The following is a 21,775-nucleotide window of genomic DNA, read 5'->3' as shown; positions in this document are numbered from 1 at the left end:
CACATTCTGTTTTCAGCATTTAGTTGAAGGAACTTCATATTTTTAAAGTATTTTTCTTTTGTCTTTTAAGGTTCTAGAATGCTATAACTTTATTAAGCTTATTAAATAAATAAAATTTAAAAATAAAAGTGTATTTTTGTAGGATAAAATAATATATAGGGAAAATGTATTATTATTATTATAAGGTAAAATAATAAAGGGTTTCTTTAAATTAGACTATTAAAAGAAATTCAGTAAATAAACTTGGCTTAAAAATGTTAATTTTTTTTTTCTTAATAGACTCTACTTCTTAAAGCAGTCTTAGGTTCATGGCACAACTGAGCTGAAATTACATGGAGTTACATATGTATCCTTGTGGGCCCCCCTCCCCAGCGCCGTCACTCAGCCTCCCCCGGCATCAACATCCAGCACCAAAATGGTGCATTTGTTACAATCCATGAGCCTACACCAACACATCATTTTCATCCACAGTCCACAGTTTACATTAGGGTTTACTGTTGGTGCTGTATAGTGTACATGTTAAGTTTTTATATACTAAAATTTCAATTTTTTTAACCCTCCAAGTCTAAAAATTCAAATCAAAGACATTATTTTATCCCCTCCCTTTCTTCCCTCTGTATAATTTTAGTGACCTAATTTAAAATGAAAAGACACTATTTGCACCAAATTTTTGATAATTACATACAAAATCTCCAGACCCACTGATGGCTGTTTTTAAATTCTGGACATTGTTGCTTTTCATTTGATTTCCTCCTCATCCATTGTTTGAAGCCACTTGAATAGTTCCATGAGGAAAGAGCATGTATTTCCATAATGGATCTAAACAGATAGAGTAATTCCAGAGCAGAGGTTGAGGGCTAGTTAGACTAGAGTTCCTCAAACTTTATTATGCATGTGATTTGTCCAGGCATCTTGTTGTTGCTAATCTGATCCAGGAGGTCTGGGGTAGTGCCCAGGATCCTGCATTTCTAGGAAGCTCCCAGGAGATGCTGCTGCTGTTGAACTACACTTTGAGTAATGAGGTTTTAGGCTACATTTCTTGGTTTTGTAACTTCATTTGAATGAAATATTTCACGAGAATTGGGGTTTCTCTGTTTTTTTTTTCTCCCAGTATGCAAAGGGGCCAAGGCAGATATTGTATTCTTGACTGATGCCTCCTGGAGTATCGGGGATGATAATTTTAATAAAGTTGTAAAATTCATCTTCAATACTGTGGGAGCCTTTGATGAAATCAGTCCTGCTGGAATTCAGGTAGGTACTGTTTCATAGGTGGCTATTCATTTGTAATGTCTTGCTGGGTTTTCTTTTGAATACTGGTTTTTACATGGAAAGGCTCGGGCACCTGGGTGGTTCAGTGGGTTAAACCTCTGCCTTCAGCTCAGGTCATGTTCTCAGGGTCCTGGGATGGAGCCCCGCATTGGGCTCTTTGCTTGGCAGGGGGCCTGCTTCTCCCCTGCCCCTCTGCCTGCCTCTCTGTCTACTTGTGATCTCTATCTCTCTGTCAAATAAATAAATAAAATCTTTTAAAAAAAGGCTTTTCAGTATAAACTATGTTTTGACTTCTGTTATTTACTATTTTCTCGACACATGTATCATGTATTTTTGGGAAGGAGTTGGGTGGAAATGGCAAATAGAAAAATAAACCCTCCTGTAGGTATTTTCTTTGCTAGATGATACTCCTTTTGGAGATTTTAGGGCATTCCTACTCTGACTTCCTGCTTAAGACTTTCGATGATGATACATTTTCCATAAAAGGTCATCTAATGTTCTGGAAACTAACTGCATTATGATTGTCATGCCCTGTTAAGTTAGAGGACTCAGCGATGGATAGTGACTGGAGTGGGTGTGTGGCATTTTGTACTTGGTTATTGTGGCATTCTAGATTATGAAAATAAGAGATTTTGACATAAACCACAAATAATTTCATAAACAAATCACTCTTCTTTTATGGAATATACAAATTTCAAATCCCCAAATAATCCTGTGAACATTTTTGCAACCCAAGAAGAGTAAAAATTCAATCTAGTTAGTGATAGTCTTAATTTAATGTGTTAGCAACCAAGGCCCTTTTTTAATCCTTTTAGAAACAGGTTTCTAAAAAAGTTAAAATTTAAAATAAGTACTGTATTTTATTAACTTCTATGTGCCAGCTACTTTCTATATAAGATTATCAGTCCTTTAAACAACTCTAGAAATTAAGTATAATTATCTCCATTTTACTGATAGGAAAATAAAAGCCCCGAGATGCAGAGAACTTGCCGTAGGTCACATAGCTACCAATTGGCAGAGCCAGGATTTGAGCCCGTTGAATTCTATGAAGCCTGTACTCTTTCCAGTAAATCATACTTCTACTAAGTTTGTGGTAAGAAGAAGCAGTTGGCTGAGGACCAATTGCTTTGCTGACATTTGAGTTCAAGATGGTGTGTTCTCATTTCTAATCCTGGGACATCACTCTTCCCCAGCTTTACCCACCCCTTTCTACATCTACATCTACATAGAGAAAGGCTGTGGTTACCATGTGACTATAGCATATTTACAATGTTACTGTTACTGGCAATTTCATCGAAGAGTAGAAATGAGAGAATTTAATGAGGCAATAGTAGTCAGTGTTATAATATTAGCTGTAAGGAGATTATAATATTCTGTTAGCTCTAAGACACTTCCCCATTCAACAGCAGGAGGAGCCACTGGAAAGTTAAAATATAAAAAGCGGTGTCTTAACCTCACCTTGGACCACATTCCCTTCCAGGTCTCATTCGTGCAGTACAGTGATGAAGTCAAGTCTGAGTTCAAGCTGAACACGTACAATGACAAGGCCCAAGCCTTGGGGGCCCTCCAGAATATTAGGTACAGAGGAGGCAACACAAGAACAGGTACGGTTTATCAAAGTGTATGTAGACCTTCACCTTCCAAAGTTTTGGGAGTGGTAGAACCGGGTGTACTATCACATTTCATTATTCCGATTCTTATCAGTTGAGTGTGACTAATGACACTTGGATAGTTTTTGCTGAACTGACACTAAAATGTTCCATGCTGCACTCTATAGGCAAGGCTCTCACATTTATCAAGGAGAAGGTCTTGACCTGGGAGAGCGGCATGAGGAAGAATGTCCCCAAGGTGCTGGTTGTGGTCACAGACGGTCGGTCACAGGATGAGGTCAAGAAGGCAGCTTTGGTCATCCAGCAGTCAGGTAAGCACAGGCATGAATTTGATGCCTAGTGATTGCACTCATTATCTTAACATGTTTTACATGTTACATGTTCAGGAATGATAGCAAAAGATGAAACTGCTGCTTTTACTTCACTTTATTTTTACTTTACTGTTCTGCTTTACTCTGGATTCCGTACCCTTGAAATATTAGTTTATATTTAATCATGGATGGTTTAGTGATTTCTCAAAAAGGACATTGTGTATATCTTTGTTCAAGATGTGACTCGAGGTGTGTGAATAAGCAAACCTAACTTCCCCATAGTGGCTGGAAGGCTACGGAATGCAATTAGGGAATGCTTCTAGAGTAGGCTTCCTGCAGATGTGAATTTTGATGCTGGGTCCCTGTGCAAGGAGAAACAAGGAAGTCTTTATCTTTTAGCACATCCTTGCAGATGCAGACCCAAGGCAGGTTGCTGAAAGGAGGTATAGTGAGGCCTCAGGAAAATATCTTTGGGGTCGACCTTGAAAATCAAATATCCTGAGAGCCTCCTGCCAACAACTTCCCCTTGGATTTGTTTTTTAAAAGAATTAGTAGAGATGAAATGAGGTCCTACCAGCATTCACACTCTCCACAACCCCAAATTCCAAACCCCTGGTAGAGTCCAATGTAAATATATCTTGGAGAGAATTCTATTTTGTGCATGATCTATTGTAGTAAATCGCAAAATAATTTGTTATATGGAATTTGTCATCTGCATATACACGATTCTTTGGCTAAAATATGAGTCATGATTAGTGCTAAATCATACTGTCTTCTTTCAATACATATTGTTCTTTGCACTGACTTTTTTAAAATAAATTTTTGCCTTTATGTTAAGGAGATATCTACAATTTAGGGGTTTTGGCTGATTTAAATTTGGGATTATGAATACTTGCTCAGGTTACCTTATTCATATCTCATTAGAGAACTGACTTCTTATTTAGTCTGCTTTTTCTACTTTCAAATTAAGCTTTTGGGGTGGACTCTTTGTTTATTTGTATTGATCTAAATAAATGAAAGTTTATTGCCAGTGGGAATTGTCGATTCCATTTTGAAAGTGGCCAGAGTGTCTCCTTTGTGCCTGAGTTTATTGAGAATATCAGTTTCAAGAATTCAAATTTTAAAATGAGCCCATTCTTGGTTTCCGAATTATATAAGCTTGAAATGTTAATAGTGCCTAAGAGAGCTATGGAATGGGTGGGTATATTAGGACTGTGTTCTCTGTGAGGAAATGTGCACCACTTTCTGCTGTTAAAATGTGCTTCTCTTAATTGATAGGATTTTATTTTAGGAAACCCAATTAGTTGAGTTTTCTAAGCCAAAAAATAGGAAGACCTGGGAAAAGTACATGTTTATTAAAGAGAGTTTATGTCAACTAAAAGGACTTGCTGCATCTACTGAGAAAATACAGCATCATTTCTGAAAAGATTTAATTTTGAATTGCTGAAACAACAAAGGACAGAGAAAGGGATATGTAATTCATTCCATAACCACTGCTTTGCAGGGTTCAGTGTCTTTGTAGTTGGCGTGGCTGACGTTGACTACAACGAGCTTGCCAACATCGCCAGCAAACCCAGTGAACGGCACGTGTTTATTGTTGATGACTTTGAATCTTTTGAGAAGATTGAGGACAACCTCATTACATTTGTCTGTGAAACTGCCACTTCAAGTAAGTCACGGTCCAAATGGATCCACACTCTCACCTGTTTTGGAAGATAACAGCTTAGTGGACAACTCTCTGTCCTATATGGGATCAAGTCTGTGCATAAATAGATTCTGGGGAAATCACTTGGGAATATGATGAGTCATTGGTCCTATTGAGATTGTGCTGAATGTGTGTTTGTCACAGGTCCGCTTTTAGCCTTGACGATGTAATATTCCTTGTATGGAAATGAAATGTTTTGACATACCCTTTTCCCACCATCCCAATGCTATGACATTTGAGTAAATTAATCTTCAGCTTAGAAACGCATTTATAGAAGCATTTCTGTGAGATGAAGGTTTTCCCTATTAGTAATCAATTGGTATTTGTTCTGTCAACATCCGTGATTCAAGGGAGCAATGAAAACACTGACCTTTGCGTATGCACTCCATAGAAATGCACTTGGTTCTCATTTGTTTTTTTTGGGTGTAGATTTTTTGCTTTTTGCCAGGACTTCAAGTTTAGCTTTTAAAATACAGTGAAGGACCGGAGATTAATTATTTCATTCAATTTATCCTCTTCCCCATCCAAGAGCGCTAATTCTTGGGATATCATACTTTGGAGACAGTTTTGTGGCTAGTACAGACCACTGGTCCTAGGGAGAGCTGCGCTTTACAAGTATTGTATTTCCCCCTATTTAGCATTACTGAAAACTCAGAACTCCCCGTAGAGGTGGCAATAGTCAACAAACATCCGTGGTTTACTATGAGAGCTTACCCTGAAGCTCTGCCTGGAGCTGCCGTGGGGGAAGTGGGTCTGGAAGTACTGTTGTCTCCCTTGAACAACAGGGGGTCCTGAAAGCCACCCCAGGTAGCCTGGCTCTGGGGGATCCAGGGTGAAAACTACGGCACACTCCTCACTGTTAGGTGGTGTTTGGTAGCCAACATGAGGCTCAGTGGCTTGGCAGAGATGGTTAAATAGGGACAAACTCCTCCTGCCTTTGCACACACACAAGAGGAGAAGGGAGTTGGGGGAAATCGGAGGGGGAGACAGACCATGAGAGACTGTGGACTCTGAGAAACAAACTGAGGGTTTTGGAGGGGAGGGAGGTGGGGGGTTGGGTGAGCCTGGTGGTGGGTATTATGGAGGGCACGTATTGCATGGAACACTGGGTGTGGTGCATAAACAACGAATGCTGGAACACTGAAAAGAAATAAAATAAAATAAAATGAAAAAAATAAAATCCTTTGGGAGAAAGCTTCTTTATTGAAGAACATCTGAAAATTTAATTTTTTAAATTATATTTTAATGATTGACTTCCCTTTTAAAATCCTTTAACTTTATTTTACTATTCGTAAGAACACTGTAAAATTCCCACTTGGACTGGAGAAATTTCCGAAAACATTGATTATACCAGTCAGTACTAGAATTTCTACCGCACAAAGGAAGTGTACAAAAATAACTTAAAAAACGGTAGATTGTTGCTATTTTTTATAAACGAATCAGCAGTTACTTGGTACAGGTACACAACTGACTTCCATGCATCTATAATGTGTGTATATCGTGTCGATGAATCATACTTACAGAGCACTGTGCATTGCAGGTTGCCCTCTCATTTATTTGGATGGCTACACCTCCCCAGGTAAGCCTTTATATCCTTGAACTGATTTATTTCAGGATTTAAGCAATAAAATCATAAAAACGACCTCATTTCAAAATTTGCTTTTCTTTTTTTGATGTAAAGGTTTTAAGATGCTCGAAGCATACAACCTGACAGAAAAGAATTTTGCTTCTGTACCAGGAGTCTCTCTGGAGTCGGGGTCTTTCCCCAGCTATTCAGCTTACAAGCTTCAGAAGAACGCCTTTGTCAATCAACCCACAGCGTAAGTGGGACTGCGAGGAGGTTCCTTTTCTTATCATGGGCCTGACACTTTATGGAGGTTCTTAGAATTTGTGCTGATTTCTTAGAAGCTAGAAACTTTAGAATCATCCGAAGTCTGCTTATGGATGATTCAGTTTAGTTTCCTGAAATACGGTTGGGTCAGGTGTCTTCCATCGCGTCCCCTAGGAGACTAGGACTCAAACCTTGATATTCTCAGACCCAAGAATCTCATCCTGGTTCTGTAGTATTATGGATTATGGACCTTTAAGGATTTAAGGCGGGGATTGTAGATTTAAGCCTTCTTCTAAACAGGAAGGCAACTAATTATTTTGAACATTTCTCCCTGTGGTGCAGAGGGACTGAATGGAGTAAGTGCAGAAAGGGAGCCGGCATTCTTTCTAGTGTTTCAGGTCTCTAGAAGATGAAATGTTATGGCGGTTTTGCTTGCCCAAGATCAGACAGGCAGTGGTTAGTTTTTATTGGCCAGTGCTCTGGCAATCTGTCGGGTAGCTCTAGCTGTTGTTATTTTACTTCATGAATGTTTGCACCTGGGTATCATAACTAAAATATGTATTTTGTTATTCATTAGAATTAAAACACTTTAATGTTGAAAATATGTGTTTGGCAGCTTATGGAGAAAAAAGAACAAGGAGAAATAAAGCCTTCAGAACCTTAGGACAGGGTCGGAAAATGATGTCTGAAATTTGAAATGCTCTGGGAAAGCTGATGGAAAATTCAGGCTAAAACCAAAGCTAATTTCTTTTAAGAAAGCACAGATCACATTGTTGTAGTTTGACCGCATTGGAAGTTCCTAACTCTTTCATGGTTAACCATGTTGGTTCACAGCTTTAGCTTTGTCAGTGAACCCTTCATACCCAGTGTTTAACTTCCAGTCACCACAAGATATGATTCCTACATTTTTAACTTACGACAGCCTACTGTGTTCTCAAGAGTCAGAACTTGCGGCTGAACAAAGCTGAAAGGAAGAAGCATAAATGTGATTAGAAGTGTTTTCATAAGCACTCACTAACGGAGGAAGGAGAAAAATAGATGGGGTGAGAGATATATGGAGAAGATAGTATTTTTAACATGGAATATTATGAAGGTAGTGGGTTTTTTGCACATACAAAAGGCAGTATGTCAGCTTGCCCAGAACATACGTTTCAAGAAGCGGGGCAGCATTGTATCCCAGAGATACCAGTGGTGTGGTACTGGGACATGAAACCTCAAGAGCTACTCGGTGCCCTTTGTCAAAGTTTGTGGAGGAATAGCTTCTTTTCTGTCCAAGAGTTGATAAGTAAAGCCTTTTTGTACCTTCGGGAAGAAAGTATTATTAAATGTTCTCAGACAGAAACCTATCAATCCTACTTCAAAGCTTCCCCCAGAACAATGACTGACTCAACTCTGGAAGAACACACGGGACCACATTTTTTGTCTAACAGACTTAGAGCCAAGAAACACTTCCTTTTAATTGAATCACATCCTTTGTTATCACTAAACGTTTGCATATGTACATGGCCTTAACATTTATTACTGGTTTTATTTTTGGGAACATGCGAGCTTCTGGAGATTATGTGATTTATTTAATTTTAAAGGAGGAATTTGGAAGTGTAAAAATGATTAGAGTTAGGAATGGAGAAATTAAAACCTTAAGCCATATGACTTATGATCTCATACTTTTGACATTGGAAATTAAGTATATTTAATAAGATTCATTCTCTTTAAATTACATCCATAGATAGAATGTTTATCACTCTAAAATTATTATATAATTTATAATCATCTTTGTGTCTAGAAAAAATTAATAGGATATTAACAGTTTTTAATAGTAGAATAAAAGAACTTTGGGCAATTTCCCAGACTTTTGTGCCTTTAGCAGATTGTAAATAATCTATAATATACATATACATATATTTATATATATAAATATATATATTTATAAATGTATAAATATAAATAATCTATTAACTACTTATGTCATGGATCTTTAGTGTTCTTTTGATGTGTTTCCCAAATTTTTCCTCTTCTCATATGTAGCCAGATTATTATGAATGGATTCTAATACTACTGATAATGAGATTATCATGCAAAGATTTAAAATATCCTCTATTTCTGGTGAGAAATCCTTATTAAATACTAATTAACCAATTATGTTTTATCCAACAGAGATCTACACCCAAATGGACTCCCTTCTTCATACACCATCATATTATTGTTCAGACTTCTCCCAGAAACTCCCAGTGACCCTTTTGCAATTTGGCAAATCACAGATAGAGACTACAAACCACAAGTTGGAGTGATTGCAGATCGTAAGGATTTTTATCTTATACTAAGGCACATGCATATGTATTTTTGATTATGTTTTCTCTTTCTGTCTCTTCAAGAATCTTCTGAATATATATATATATATTTACGTGATACATGCTTTTCTGTTTAACGTTTTAAAAATGTCAATAAATATTCTAATTACATTTTATCTTAACTTAAATGATTGAATATTTTAAAAATCTCTCCAGCAAGAGTTATCTGTTAATACTTTCAACATAAAGCATGCCACATGTGTGATTTAATAACAATTATGTGTTGGTTACAGCTTCTAGCAAGACATTATCATTCTTTAACAAGGATACAAGAGGTGAGGTGCAAACTGTTACATTTGACACAGATGAAGTGAAGACATTATTTTATGGAAGTTTTCACAAGGTAAAAACATAAAATTATCCTTTTTTATAGAAAAAGAATATGACTTAAAAACTTAAACTAATTTATAATTTATTAAAATGTCAGGCTAACTTGGTAGAAACATAGCTATGTCTTTTAAGAACAAAATCTCATTTTCAAGGATTTGATTAATTCAAAAATATTTAAAATAAAACAATGATTCTTCTAATAAAGAGATAACTAATACTAACATTTTGATATATTTTCAATGCTACTATCTTTACAAAGTATGAGTCACATAGTGTACATAGTACTGGATGCCTATTTTTTCTACCTACCATTTTATTGTGAACCTTAATGTCATCTCATTTCAAAAGTTTAATTTTTGTGGATTATATTTTAATTGATAAAATTATTCTTTTTTAGAACATAGTAAGCTGCTTCTGCTTGCTTGTCTATTGAAAAGTTACAAACATACTAGTCCAAAAGTTATGATTATCAACCAAAATAATTAATATACATATTTGTGAGATTAACTTTTCAATTATAAGATTAACTTTTCAATAAACACGCTATGGCTTCTCTAAAAAATATTAAAATTTCTAAGATGGATTCTTGGGGAATGGTTTATTCTTGTTGATCTTCATTAATTTTTTGGATGTCAACATCAGAGGATAATGTAGACTTTCTATCAAATTTCTAAAGGATGATTAATTGACACATTAGTACTAAAGTTGGGATCATTAGAAATGAGAAGAACCATCTAGGTTAGGAATGGACTTCTTTTTTTTTTTTTTAAAGATTTTATTTAGTTATTTGACAGACAGATCATAAGTAGGCAGAGAGGCAGGCAGAGAGAGAGGAGGAAGTAGGCTCCCCGATGAGCAGAGAGCCCGATGCGGGGCTCGATCCCAGGACCCTGGGATCATGACCTGAGCCAAAGGCAGAGGCTTTAACCCACTGAGCCACCCAGGCACCCCAGGAATGGACTTCTTAATGGTATTCCTCTGTCTCTTGGATTGAGTTAACAAGAAGAATACCACTGGGGTAACAGTATGGCACTCAGAAAATTAGTCCTCGTGCACAGAAGACAAATACTTCCAGTTCAGTCTGATTCTCAAGTGATAATTGAACTTTCCTGTACTTTAATAGTTTTGCAAGATTTCTTACAGATTCTACTCCTGAGAATCTTAGTTTCTTCCCAGAATGTTTTTTTTATTGATGAATCACTCTTGCCAAAGATGGCAAGGGACTCTCCTCATGGAGCTCAAACTGGCTTCAATGTGCACATTAGTGAGGAAAAAAAAAATCAAAACAATGAAGGAAAAATGAAGATTTCTGAGTATAATGTCATATCTGCTTAAGAGTTTTCAGATTTCCATGATGAAGTACAGTAAAATAAATGCCTCACCAGAAAAGCAAATTCTAGTTTGACAAATATTATTAGCTTTAACTGCTCCTTATCTGATAGTAGATGTTGAATTTGGCTAAGTTCTTATGAACTTTTTTGGCTCATTAATACACCTATTAAACTTACTTTTGAGTACTTGCTAAAAAGAACTATTTTATTTTTCCTTCCACATGACTGAACTTATTAGAAATTTAGTTTTCTATGAACAGCTGATAACAACTTAAAAATTATTATTTTTAAATTTCTAACTTTCATCAAATACTTCATTTTACTTAGTATAAAAAAGGCAGTATTTTGCAGAGGTCTGTAGTGACAGTCCTTAATTATAAATCAAGCTAATTTTTTTGACATTTCCTTCTTTGCCTTTATAGAGAGGTATTTTTGTTCTTAAGTTTTATGTAATGCCTCTTCTTTTTCCTTCTGATAAGCCCCCTTTTTATTCAAATATCTACCTTCTTTTTCATCAGATCTTTCTTTTTTTAGTTTCTTCTCTACTTTCACCATGTTCTTTTTCTTCCTCCATTTCTCCACCCCATTTTTTTTTTAACTTCTCACTTATCTCAATTCAAGTGCCAACTTCAGTAACTGTTTACATTCTTTACTGATCCAAAGGTTCACTTTTCTTTCCTTTTCCATCTAATTTGGAAACTAAAGTTCTTCAGTCTTTTGGATGAGTATGGGTGGTACTCTGATAGCAGGAGATTAATGAAAATGACATGCAGAGGGCTCTTGGGAGAGATGATGAATAGCCTAAAAGAGCTTAAATAAGGAATGGCAAACAGCTATGGCTCCTTAAGGATTCTCTTGACAAGTTTTTGGTCTCTGTTCCAAGTGAGAAGTTTATGGTAAGAAGAAAAAATGGAATAGATGAAAAATAAAGATTTAGGGAATGGCTGAGCTTGGGAAGGGAGATGAGTTGATAAGAGCGTTCCTGTTAATTTCTACTTTTCTGTGACCAAAAAATGTTTCACAGCTAGGAAATTGTCCCTGAATAGTCTACAGATGAAGAGCCCACTGTGAGATGTTATTATGCATGTGTTTAAAATGTATTGAAACATATTGAAGAGATTGTAGCAAAATATGTTTTTAAAATCAATTTCTTAATGGTTGGTATTGATTGACAATTGGAACAATTTGGTTACAAACTTAAAATTTTGATTTTGAAATAATTTTGGGGGATGCTATGATTTTTTTAATATGTTGTGAATTTTTGGCTCTGAGGTTATTCATACAAGAGCCAACAAATAAAATTTTTTTAAGCTGGGTGTGGAGCCCAGTGCAGGGTTTGAACTCAAGACCCTGAGATCAAGACCTGAACTGAGATCAAGAGTTGAATGCTTAACTGACTAAACTACCCAGACATCTCAAGTTTTAGTTCTTATTAGATAATAAATATCTTGGGTATGCATATACAATGTTCTTCTTGAATTCAATATTAGATGAAATTTATTTTTAGCAGGCTATGTAATACTTTTATATAAAAGCAATCAATAGGAAATTCAAACTTAAAACTAATTGATGCACTAAATTAGTGTTTTGCTGGTGATTCTATATGGGAAAAATATTCACTGTTTAAAGACATCTCCAGAGATTATCCTAATGCTTATTGACTTAAAGCACTTGAGAGGATTTCTGTTCCTTTTAACTTGGAGCCAAACTTTTCAAAGTAATCAAGTACTTACTTGAGTATTTGTACTGTGATAAGTGGAAACTATGAGCATAACTATAAACTCAAAGATTACCTGCAACAATTTTTTACATTGTTAAAATACAAATGTTTTGTTAATTATCTGCACTAATAGATTTCAAATTCTGAGTGTCTTCAATATCAGATAAGAAATAAATCAACATAAGATTCTTTCCTTATAAGGAAATTGAATCTTGTATGTGTTGATTTAGAAGACGTGTGCTAATTCTTTACTATGTTTGGTATTTATATGGTGTGCAAGTTCTTTTTGACTGAGATTAAGGGGTAACAGATTAAATAGTGAATTTAGCAAAATCAGTGGAAGACATTTGAGACTCCTTTCTATTGAGTATAATAATATGTTAATAATTTCTTAATTTGTATTTGAATAGTTCTTTATAGTTAATGGAATCATTTCATCTACTACTCATCTCTGGTCATCTCAGTAATGGTACATATGGAAAACTAGGAAATTATGCCATATGTGTGGATGAGGGCTCATTCAGTTTGATGTTGTTAATAAATGACATTGACATTGCAACCTGGTTGTTGGATTTTTAGTCCAAGACTTGATTTGGATTGAGAGTAACTTAAAGAAGATATTTTTAAACTTGTGATCTGAAAAATGCAGGAGTCAACCAGGTTTTTTGGGGTAGAAACTTTGTAACAGAAACAAATGATCTTTTTAGGTTCATATTGTAGTGACCTCAAAAAGTGTTAAGATTTATATCGACTGCTATGAAATCATAGAAAAAGACATCAAGGAAGCTGGAAATATCACAACCGATGGTTATGAAATTCTTGGAAAACTTCTTAAAGGGGAGAGGAAATCAGCCACAGTAAGTAACACATTTTTTTTTTCTTGGTACCTTGTGCTAAGATTGAGATCACATTTTAAAAATAATCAGTGAATTTTTTTGTTTTTTTTTTTCCCCCAGTGAGTTTTATTTATTTATTTAATTATTTTTAGGATTTTATTTATTATTTGAGAGAGAGACAAAGAGAGCATGAGCAGAGGGGAAGGGTAGAGGGAGAAGCAGACTCCCCACTGAGCAAGGACCCTGACATAGGGCTCGATCCTAGGACCCTGGGATCATAACCTGAGCCAAAGGCAGATGCTTAACCGACTGAGCCACCCAGGTGCTCCCTTGGGGAGTTTTAAATTGTCAAATGTCTTAGATTGAAGCGTTGAAAAAGTTACATTGAGGAAATAGGTACTGACAGAACACTGTAATGTGCTTGACTGCTAGAAACAAAGTAAGATCTCAAGGCACCAGAGAACATCATGTAGTCATCTTGAAACAGGATCAAGTTGGAGAGTACAACACAAATAGTTGCCAGGATAATCAGTGAAATCTAAAATAACTCGTTTTTTGTTCTTCAAAGATAGCGATTGTTAGTACAAATTTTTGCAATCAAGAAATTAAGCATTTATAGCTTAATGACACAGACACAGACTGTCACTGTCATAGAGCCTACGCTCTCTCACGGAGGAGTCATCATCTGTCTCGGAAGGAAGAGCTGCTTAGGGGGCGGCCAGCTGACCAACCGCATTACTCACAATTTAAACTGGCTCAAGTTTGAGGTGGGAGCATGCCAGCCGTATTTACAGTGCTCTCTAGTAATACAATTTTAAATTTAGAGTTTTTACTGTCTCAGGCTAATTAATTAAGTTCGAATTAAATGTCAGTCCATAATAATACGGTTCTAAAAGCAAGGTTAACATCTTTGACTTTTATTATTATTTTTTAATTGCATTTGCTTTCTTCCGTGGACAGGATTTCCTTCTCCTAGATTCACAAGTGAAGTTTTTATTCCACAATGTAGAAGTAATTAGTGCAAACTTAATGTGTTGTGATTAACAACTTGGCTTATAATTTAATTACATTTTAAAAATTTTTAGAGATTAATAGAATAATTAATATGTTTAATCCTCTAAATTAGTAGCAATAATGATGATTACTAAGATTTATCAAGCACTTAGAATATATCTTTTAATTTTTCTTTATTGAAGTATAGGTGACACATAATGTTACGTTACTTTTAGGTGTACAGCAATGATTCAACAAGCTTCACATAAAATAATTGCAAGGTTTATAAAAGGATGGCTATATCCAAGCAGTCTTCCTTTTCACCAAAAGAGCTTTATTTTTAAAATGTATGAATATAGAAAGCATATACTATATTGAAATAGTTAAGCTGAGGGTTATCATAAAAGTTCCTAATCAGCCAGTCAGCTCCCAGGTAAGAATTTATGAAAAGAAAAGCATCAGTTTTAGAATAAATGAAGAATTTTTTAAATGTAATTTTTCTACAAGGGTGGACTCTCCAAAGTTGATTTAAATGTGTAGAGTCTTCAAATTCTTAATTAAATAAAATTTTAATTCTTAAATAAAGAAATTAATGTTCTCTTTAAAAAGACAAAACACAATCAAGCATTTTATTTTACCTAAGGAAGAGAATCAGAAGTGGGAATTTCACATACACATTTTGCCTTATCTCTTTCTCTTAGGCATAGGTTTTTATGTTCTTTCCTTATGAAGTAAGGATCACGTTGCTCTCAAGGGTTTGCACCCTTGAGAGAGTCTCTGTGAGAAATTGACAAAGGTTACAATGTGGAAAAGTTAATATAAAATGTTTTTTCGTGCATCTTTAGCTGATGTTGCTGTTGGTTGTTTGCAGTTCCAAATCCAGAATTTTGATATTGTCTGCAGTCCGGTGTGGACCAGTAGAGACAGATGCTGTGATATTCCCTCTAGGGTAAGTAAAACGGAATGGAATCGTGTCGTGGCCTTAAGAGTCCTCCTGGAATAAGGGATGTGGATGCAGATGGTCCAGAAGAGGAAGTAGCACTCAGCAGCTGAGTCTCCAGGATGGAGCTAAGGGACAGGCATTATGTGCATGCTCACCCACTACCACAGCTCAGGCCAAGGACCTCTCCTTCCAAAGCCAGGAATACTACAAGAGCACATCTGGAAATTCTCCCTCACAGCCAGCGTGGTTATGTATAGTTAGAAAAGTCCTGCTGAGTCAGCGTGTTTGATAAATCTACTTATTACAAAACCCTCCTATTGCTTGTAAAATATCAGCATTTTACAGAATGAGCCATCATCTCTGGATATCTAAGGCGTATGGCAAACATAACTATATTACTTTGTGAGATGATGGTTTTCCTTCATTGTAACTGTGTAAGTGGTGATAGTTACAAAGTTGAACATAATGATGGATTGGACTCTTTTGGCAAGCAGTGAGCTGCATACATCCCCAGGATGAATGTGTATTATTTATTCAACAAATAATTATTGAATGCGTATTTATTTTAAGCCAGGCAGAATTCTATGTGTTTGGGTTACAGCAGTGAAAAATGAATATTCAGGTGGAAAGAAGGGGGAGAGAAAGAATTCACAAGTAGATATACACTACATTACAAAGTAGAAAGTCCTATGATACAAAGCAAATCCAGGTGAAGGTATAGAGAGCTGGGTGAGTACCATCAGCCCCCAGTGATAAGGTGAGGTTTAATCAGAGACCTGATGAAACGAGGGGGTGGACAATGTGGATAAGGGAGAAACAGCATTCCAGTCGGAGGAGACTGTACCTGCAAAGGCCTTATGGCCATAAAGTGCCCTGAATATCTGAGAAATATTAAGTAAGAACAGGGGGGCTGGAGCTATGTGATTGGAGGGGCAGTGGTAGGCAGTGAGATGGGCAAGGTGTTACTAGTTTGCAGAACATGTAAGGCCTTGTAGGCCTTGGAAAGGATTTTAAATTTAACCCCAAATGAAATGGTATTGCTCGCTGAGCTACTCAGCATTTCTCTAACACTGGATTAGGGAAAAATTATATTAAATTACCAGTGGTCCCCATGGTGGTTTTGTAAACACTTGTCATGTAAGGTTTCCTGAAGTAAAACAAAATAAAGATGTAAAGGACTAATGCAGGATTCAACATAAGACTGTTTGTCATGCTAAATACAGATTATTTCTTCAACTTGAGAAACAGATTTCCTTGTGTATTTAAGTGGGAAGGGAAGGATTGGAAGTCATTTTGCTCTCAATTCATAGGCAAATATGCTTTTCAAAATTTCAGAGAGATGAAGCAAAATGCCCTGCTCTTCCAAATGCTTGCACATGTACACAGGACAGCGTTGGACCTCCAGGTCCACCCGGGCCTGCGGTAAGAGAACTGCAACAGTCCTAGCTTTTCCTCTAAATCTTTGGAGTGATCATCTTTTTGCCAATATAGAGTGGATAAAATGCTTCTAGCCATCTGTACTTTCTAGGACAGAGCAAGCTAAACTGCAGATGATTTTTTATGGTATGTTTTGAGATCTGAAATGGAACAAATCAAGAAGAAAATCTGAACACATTTGCACACATTTCTCCAGTCATGCAGGAATGAATGATAGTGGCTAGTATTCAAGAGCTTTGCTCTTAAAGATGTGAATTTGGGTTTCCATCTATAATCGTGATTTTGAAAATTTCTTCTGTCTCCTAAAAGCTTCTTGTATGTATGTTATGGAGTCAGGTTGAGAAACTGATCCAGAACAACTTGTTTAGAACAACTAGGATATGTATACTTCATGTAGTAGACACATAATGAGAATAACATGCAAGGAGGGTAATTTATATATGTGATGGTATTATAAACTCTAAATAGAGGGGTTTAAAATGACTTGAGTAAGAAGTCTATAACTGGGTCTATTCATGGGTGAGGGGAGACCAAGAAAGTGCAAGGCACAACATTAAAGATTGCAGTGACAGTTTTCACTAATCAGTGTGGAACCTCTTGATCTAACCTGGCGTGGTTTTGTGGAATGGGAGGGATACCTCTAAGGTCTATTGGCCTCTTTTAAGAAAATGGTTAATTAATGTAGGAAAAGCTCCAAGATTCTCGGAACACCAAATTTTATCATACTTGGGTCATATTAAATAATGTAAATTGATTTTAGGTTAATTATAAACCAACTTCTCACATATAGAATCAAATGTCACTGGAATTATCACCATTTATTTATTTATTTTTTATTAACCGTAACTTACCTGATTTATATTTGTAATCACAAAATTATATCTGGGTGTGACTTAGATATGTTTGAAAAATAAAGGTTTTTTTTTGTCCTCTAATTATAAGATAACATTATTGGATGTCACTATCATATTTATTTCCTCTTTGTTCAGTGAATTCTGAATTTCAGTTACTAAAGTATGTGTTCTGAGATTCTGAGAGTTTCAAGATACTCTTCTTTTTGCATATTAGTTTCTCTGAAGAATGCATACATATAATTCCAAAACAGAATTTTCTCCTTACTGTATTTAAGTAATGCTTATTTTTCCATTAAACTTGAAATTTTCAAATAAACTTCAAAACTTGGTAATGATTAAGAAAAGTTTGGAATGTAAAAGTGAGACACTTAAAATGTACAAGGTGTTGAAATTCTCTTTCCCCATATATTTATATGGCATATATTATTCACTTCAGTATTTTGAAGGTCGCTATTGATTGTATTGGCAGTATTGGTTATTGGTAATATTGGTAGTATTGATTGCCTAGAGAACACCCTGCTGCTGGAAGTAATTTCTGTATATCAACTTCTCCCTACTGTCCTTATTTTCACCCTAACAGGTGTTCTCACTATGTATTTTAGGGAGGACCCGGTGCTAAAGGTCCCCGAGGTGAAAGAGGGATCAGTGGGGCCGTTGTAAGTATATTTTAGAGCACATTAAAATTTTCACGTAGATGTTGAAGTCCGAATGTTCAAATTTCCACTAAGGGGATATGTGACCTTGAGCAAGTTAGGTCAAGTTTAGTGTGCTTTAGGCAGTATAGATACTTGTGCCTTGTCTCTGATTGTCAAGATGATGGATTAGACTAGCCAGAGAAAGAGTTGTTAAAGGCATCTCACTGCTGTAAGAATTTCACATGGGAAATCTGCCCACGAACCTAAGGGTTCTGCTGCAACATGGAGACACAGAGCTGGTCACCCAGTCATCAGTGGGAAGACCCACAGGGAGCAGAGTCCCACTGGGAAGCTGGAGAGGGTTGGGAGCAGCTGTGCTGCTCTTTATTTCACCTGTCTCAGAGAAAGAGCTGACGGGCCACGTATGCGTTCACTGAGGGTCACTGGACCCTTTCTACCAGGTCCAATGCAAGCTTATTAGGGCAATCTATTATGAAGATAATGTCATAATATTTTTAATCTTTGTCTTAATTTGTCAAAAATTGTCATAAGTTTTTGTCATAATTATATAATTACTAATTATAATCTAACCCAGTTAGGAAAGGGTGAGACTGGGATGCTAACCCAGGGTCCCGACTCCAAGTTCACATGTTTTCCACCTGGACATGTTGCAAAGAAGCTCCAGCATAAAGCATCTTCTTAGTGGATATCTGTGTTTCCTTGCTTGATTCATGAATACATTAGTCCCAGAAATAAGCCCAAGTCTAAGAGAAATCAGGACTAGCTAAAACAATCAAATCCACTGAAATTCAAGCTTTGATCTCATATGAATTCATGAATACAAATGTATGAATATATCATATTCAGTGTAACTTCTTTTAAAAAATCTATTTCTAATGGGACTTTTGGAAAATTAAGTGCTCTTGTGATGAAAAATGTTATTGCATTTTTCAGCTGATCTTTAATGAGTAGTAAAGGGAAGAAAGGAATGGTATTAATAAATGCTTTTATAGGCGTGTAGATTTCTAAAATGTTCACCAGCATTATATGATTAATGTCTTAGAGTTATGATGATAGGCTTCAGATTGGATGTTAGCTCTGGAAGGTCATTACATCACTTTGTGGCTGTTTCTGTCTTATGTGTTTTAGGGGCCCCCTGGCCCTCGTGGAGACACAGGTCCTCCAGGCCCCCAGGGTCCTCCAGGTCCCCAGGGACCCAACGGACTCTCTATTCCGGGAGAACAAGTAAGCACAAAGGCTTTCTGTATTTCAGTGAGGATGGTGGATTAACATTAAGTTGAAGTGGAATATTTTTTACTATATCTTGCCAAACTCAGATGTTTTCTGATAACTCAATAAGGTTAGTCATTGAGATAACTTCTTATGACTATAATTTCAGATACGTAAATAGTGTGTGTAATAATGGATAAATGTGTAGATAAAATTATTGCCACTAATTTGACCTTTAAAAAGTAATAGGTGATGAATAGGTTCTTCAGCATCCTGAAAACTTTGAAATTACTTTCAGCCTTTGCAGCAGGTGGCTAATATTGATGACCTCAAGGCAAGATTGCATTATTTATCTAGGTCATTATTCCTTAAAAAAACAAAACAAAAACTTTTAAATAAAATGTTGACCTTTTGTTCCAAATGCGAATCTGAAGTTATAAAAGGTTTTTACCCTTTAAGACTCATATTTTATTTAACTAATACCATTTTTTCTATGTCTTAAACCAAAAAATACAGTAGAAGAATTATAACTGTACAGTTTAAAAATAAAAATAAAATCAAATAAATATTTTATATTTATTATAAAATAAAATAAAATTTATTATCTGTTAAGATGCCTTACCAGATAATTTTTTTTTGGCACTTAGAGGAAAAATAATCAATATCAGATATAGCTGGAAATGAGACATGTGGAGGGATAGGGCTTTCTCGCTCAAAATTGTTGACTACATCTACTTTTAGCTTCCGTTCAAAAGGGAGTTTGGGGGCTTTTTACCTGTCTTACTACTATTATTAAATTAACTAGTTTAAATTAATTCAACTTGACCTTTTAGCAAATGTCTTCTATCATGTAGTTATAAAGATCCAAATTATGTTACAACATAATTTTCATTGACTCTCTTCCTATTAAAATTAGCACCTAATTAAATATATTAAATTAAAAAGTAGTTTTTTCCCTTCAAATTTTATTTATGTGAAAATCCCTTATGTTAAACAACGTTCTTTTAAAGTAGTAAGTATATCATCCTATAATTATATAAAATTATCCTATAACAAGTGGAAATCAGAACACAGCATTTGTAGTTTAAAAAAGTGAGCATAAATCCCCAAAATGATTTATTCACTCTACCTTCCGAAATGTGTTTATACTGAATTTATGAAGTGATGGAGATTTCAGAAGTGACTCATGTCTTCCCCTTTCACTTAATCTCTGTAAAATGCCTGAGGACTGTTTTCCCATTGTTTCTCTAGGGGCGCCAGGGGATGAAAGGTGATGCTGGAGAGCCAGGACTTCCAGGCCGAACAGTGAGTTGTTCTTCAAGTTGCCTTTTCTTTCACTTGCCAGATGCTGTTTGAAAAGTTGCCCTTGGAGTGCCCCAAAAGGTGAACTCAGGGGAAGCAGCAGAGTAGAAGCCAGACTGGGGGCTCCCCACGATTTCCATTTCAGCCCCTGGTCTTTGTTGTCAAGTTTGTGCTGCTCAATTCAAGTGTCGGCTGCTTCTTTTTTTAAAATTATTTTTATTAATATATAATGTATTATTTGCCCCAGGGGTACAGGTCTGTGAATCGTCAGGCTTACACATTTCACAGCACTCATCATAGCACATACCCTCCCCAATGTCCATAACCCAACCATCCTAACCCTAACCTCCCCACCCCCCAGCAACCCTTAGTTTACTTTGTGAGATTTAGAGTCTCTTATGGTTTGTTTCCCTCCTGATCCCATCTTGTTTCATTTTTTCCTTCCCTATCCCCCACAAGCCCCCCACCCTACCTCTCAAATCAGGTGTTGGATTCTTGACAATCATCTATTATATGGCTGGCACTGTGCTTAATTCTGGTTTTCTGTTGCATTTTGAAGCCCCCTGAAAAATTTTTTTAAAGATTTTATTTATTTACTTGAGAGAGAGAACAGGAGGAGGGCTGAGGAAGAGGGAGCAGCAGACTCCCCACTGAGCAGGGCGCCTGATGCAGGGCTCTGCATCCCAGGACTCTGAGATCATGACCCGAGTTGAAGGTAGACACTTAACCAACTGAGTGACCCAGGCACCACCACCCCGTGAAATTTTTTTCAAGCATTTTGAAAAATAAAAGTGTCTTTTCCCACATAGGAACTAATTTATAGCATTTCACTTGTTTGTTTCCTTTTATGTAGGGAACCCCAGGATTACCTGGCCCACCAGGACCAATGGGACCTCCAGGAGATAGAGTAAGTTTTCTTGGGTGGGCTCTGATGATGTTGAATAGGACATCACATTGTTGCCTATTAATTAACAATCCTCCACAATTCAGTTTGCATGGCTGGAGATGCAGGACCCACAGATCCTGCGGAAGACTGAAAAACTAGTATCAGTGACCACCTGACACCAGATCAATCAATGAAACAAAATGG

At 36.2% G+C, this 21,775-nt stretch overlaps 1 protein-coding gene across 1 annotated transcript in view; it reads left to right on the top strand.

Moving 5' to 3' along the window:
• Window positions 1-21,775, top strand: part of COL12A1 (collagen type XII alpha 1 chain) — a gene marked incomplete at both ends in the record, with an annotated part of 114,989 nt that overhangs the window by 77,363 nt on the left and 15,851 nt on the right. Inside the window, 15 exons of the mRNA XM_080806229.1 lie at window positions 1,112-1,251; window positions 2,750-2,873; window positions 3,047-3,190; window positions 4,695-4,859; window positions 6,436-6,474; window positions 6,577-6,715; window positions 8,881-9,023; window positions 9,308-9,417; window positions 13,163-13,312; window positions 15,156-15,233; window positions 16,563-16,649; window positions 18,121-18,174; window positions 19,303-19,398; window positions 20,635-20,688; window positions 21,539-21,592. Coding sequence (XP_080662355.1) covers window positions 1,112-1,251; window positions 2,750-2,873; window positions 3,047-3,190; window positions 4,695-4,859; window positions 6,436-6,474; window positions 6,577-6,715; window positions 8,881-9,023; window positions 9,308-9,417; window positions 13,163-13,312; window positions 15,156-15,233; window positions 16,563-16,649; window positions 18,121-18,174; window positions 19,303-19,398; window positions 20,635-20,688; window positions 21,539-21,592 — 1,577 coding nt within the window. The remainder of the gene's footprint in view (window positions 1-1,111; window positions 1,252-2,749; window positions 2,874-3,046; window positions 3,191-4,694; window positions 4,860-6,435; window positions 6,475-6,576; window positions 6,716-8,880; window positions 9,024-9,307; window positions 9,418-13,162; window positions 13,313-15,155; window positions 15,234-16,562; window positions 16,650-18,120; window positions 18,175-19,302; window positions 19,399-20,634; window positions 20,689-21,538; window positions 21,593-21,775) is intronic.

Source organism: Martes martes, assembly GCF_963455335.1.
Source record: "Martes martes genome assembly, chromosome: 6".
NCBI classification, from domain to species: Eukaryota; Metazoa; Chordata; class Mammalia; order Carnivora; family Mustelidae; genus Martes; species Martes martes.
This window is presented reverse-complemented; position numbering and strand designations above follow the sequence as displayed.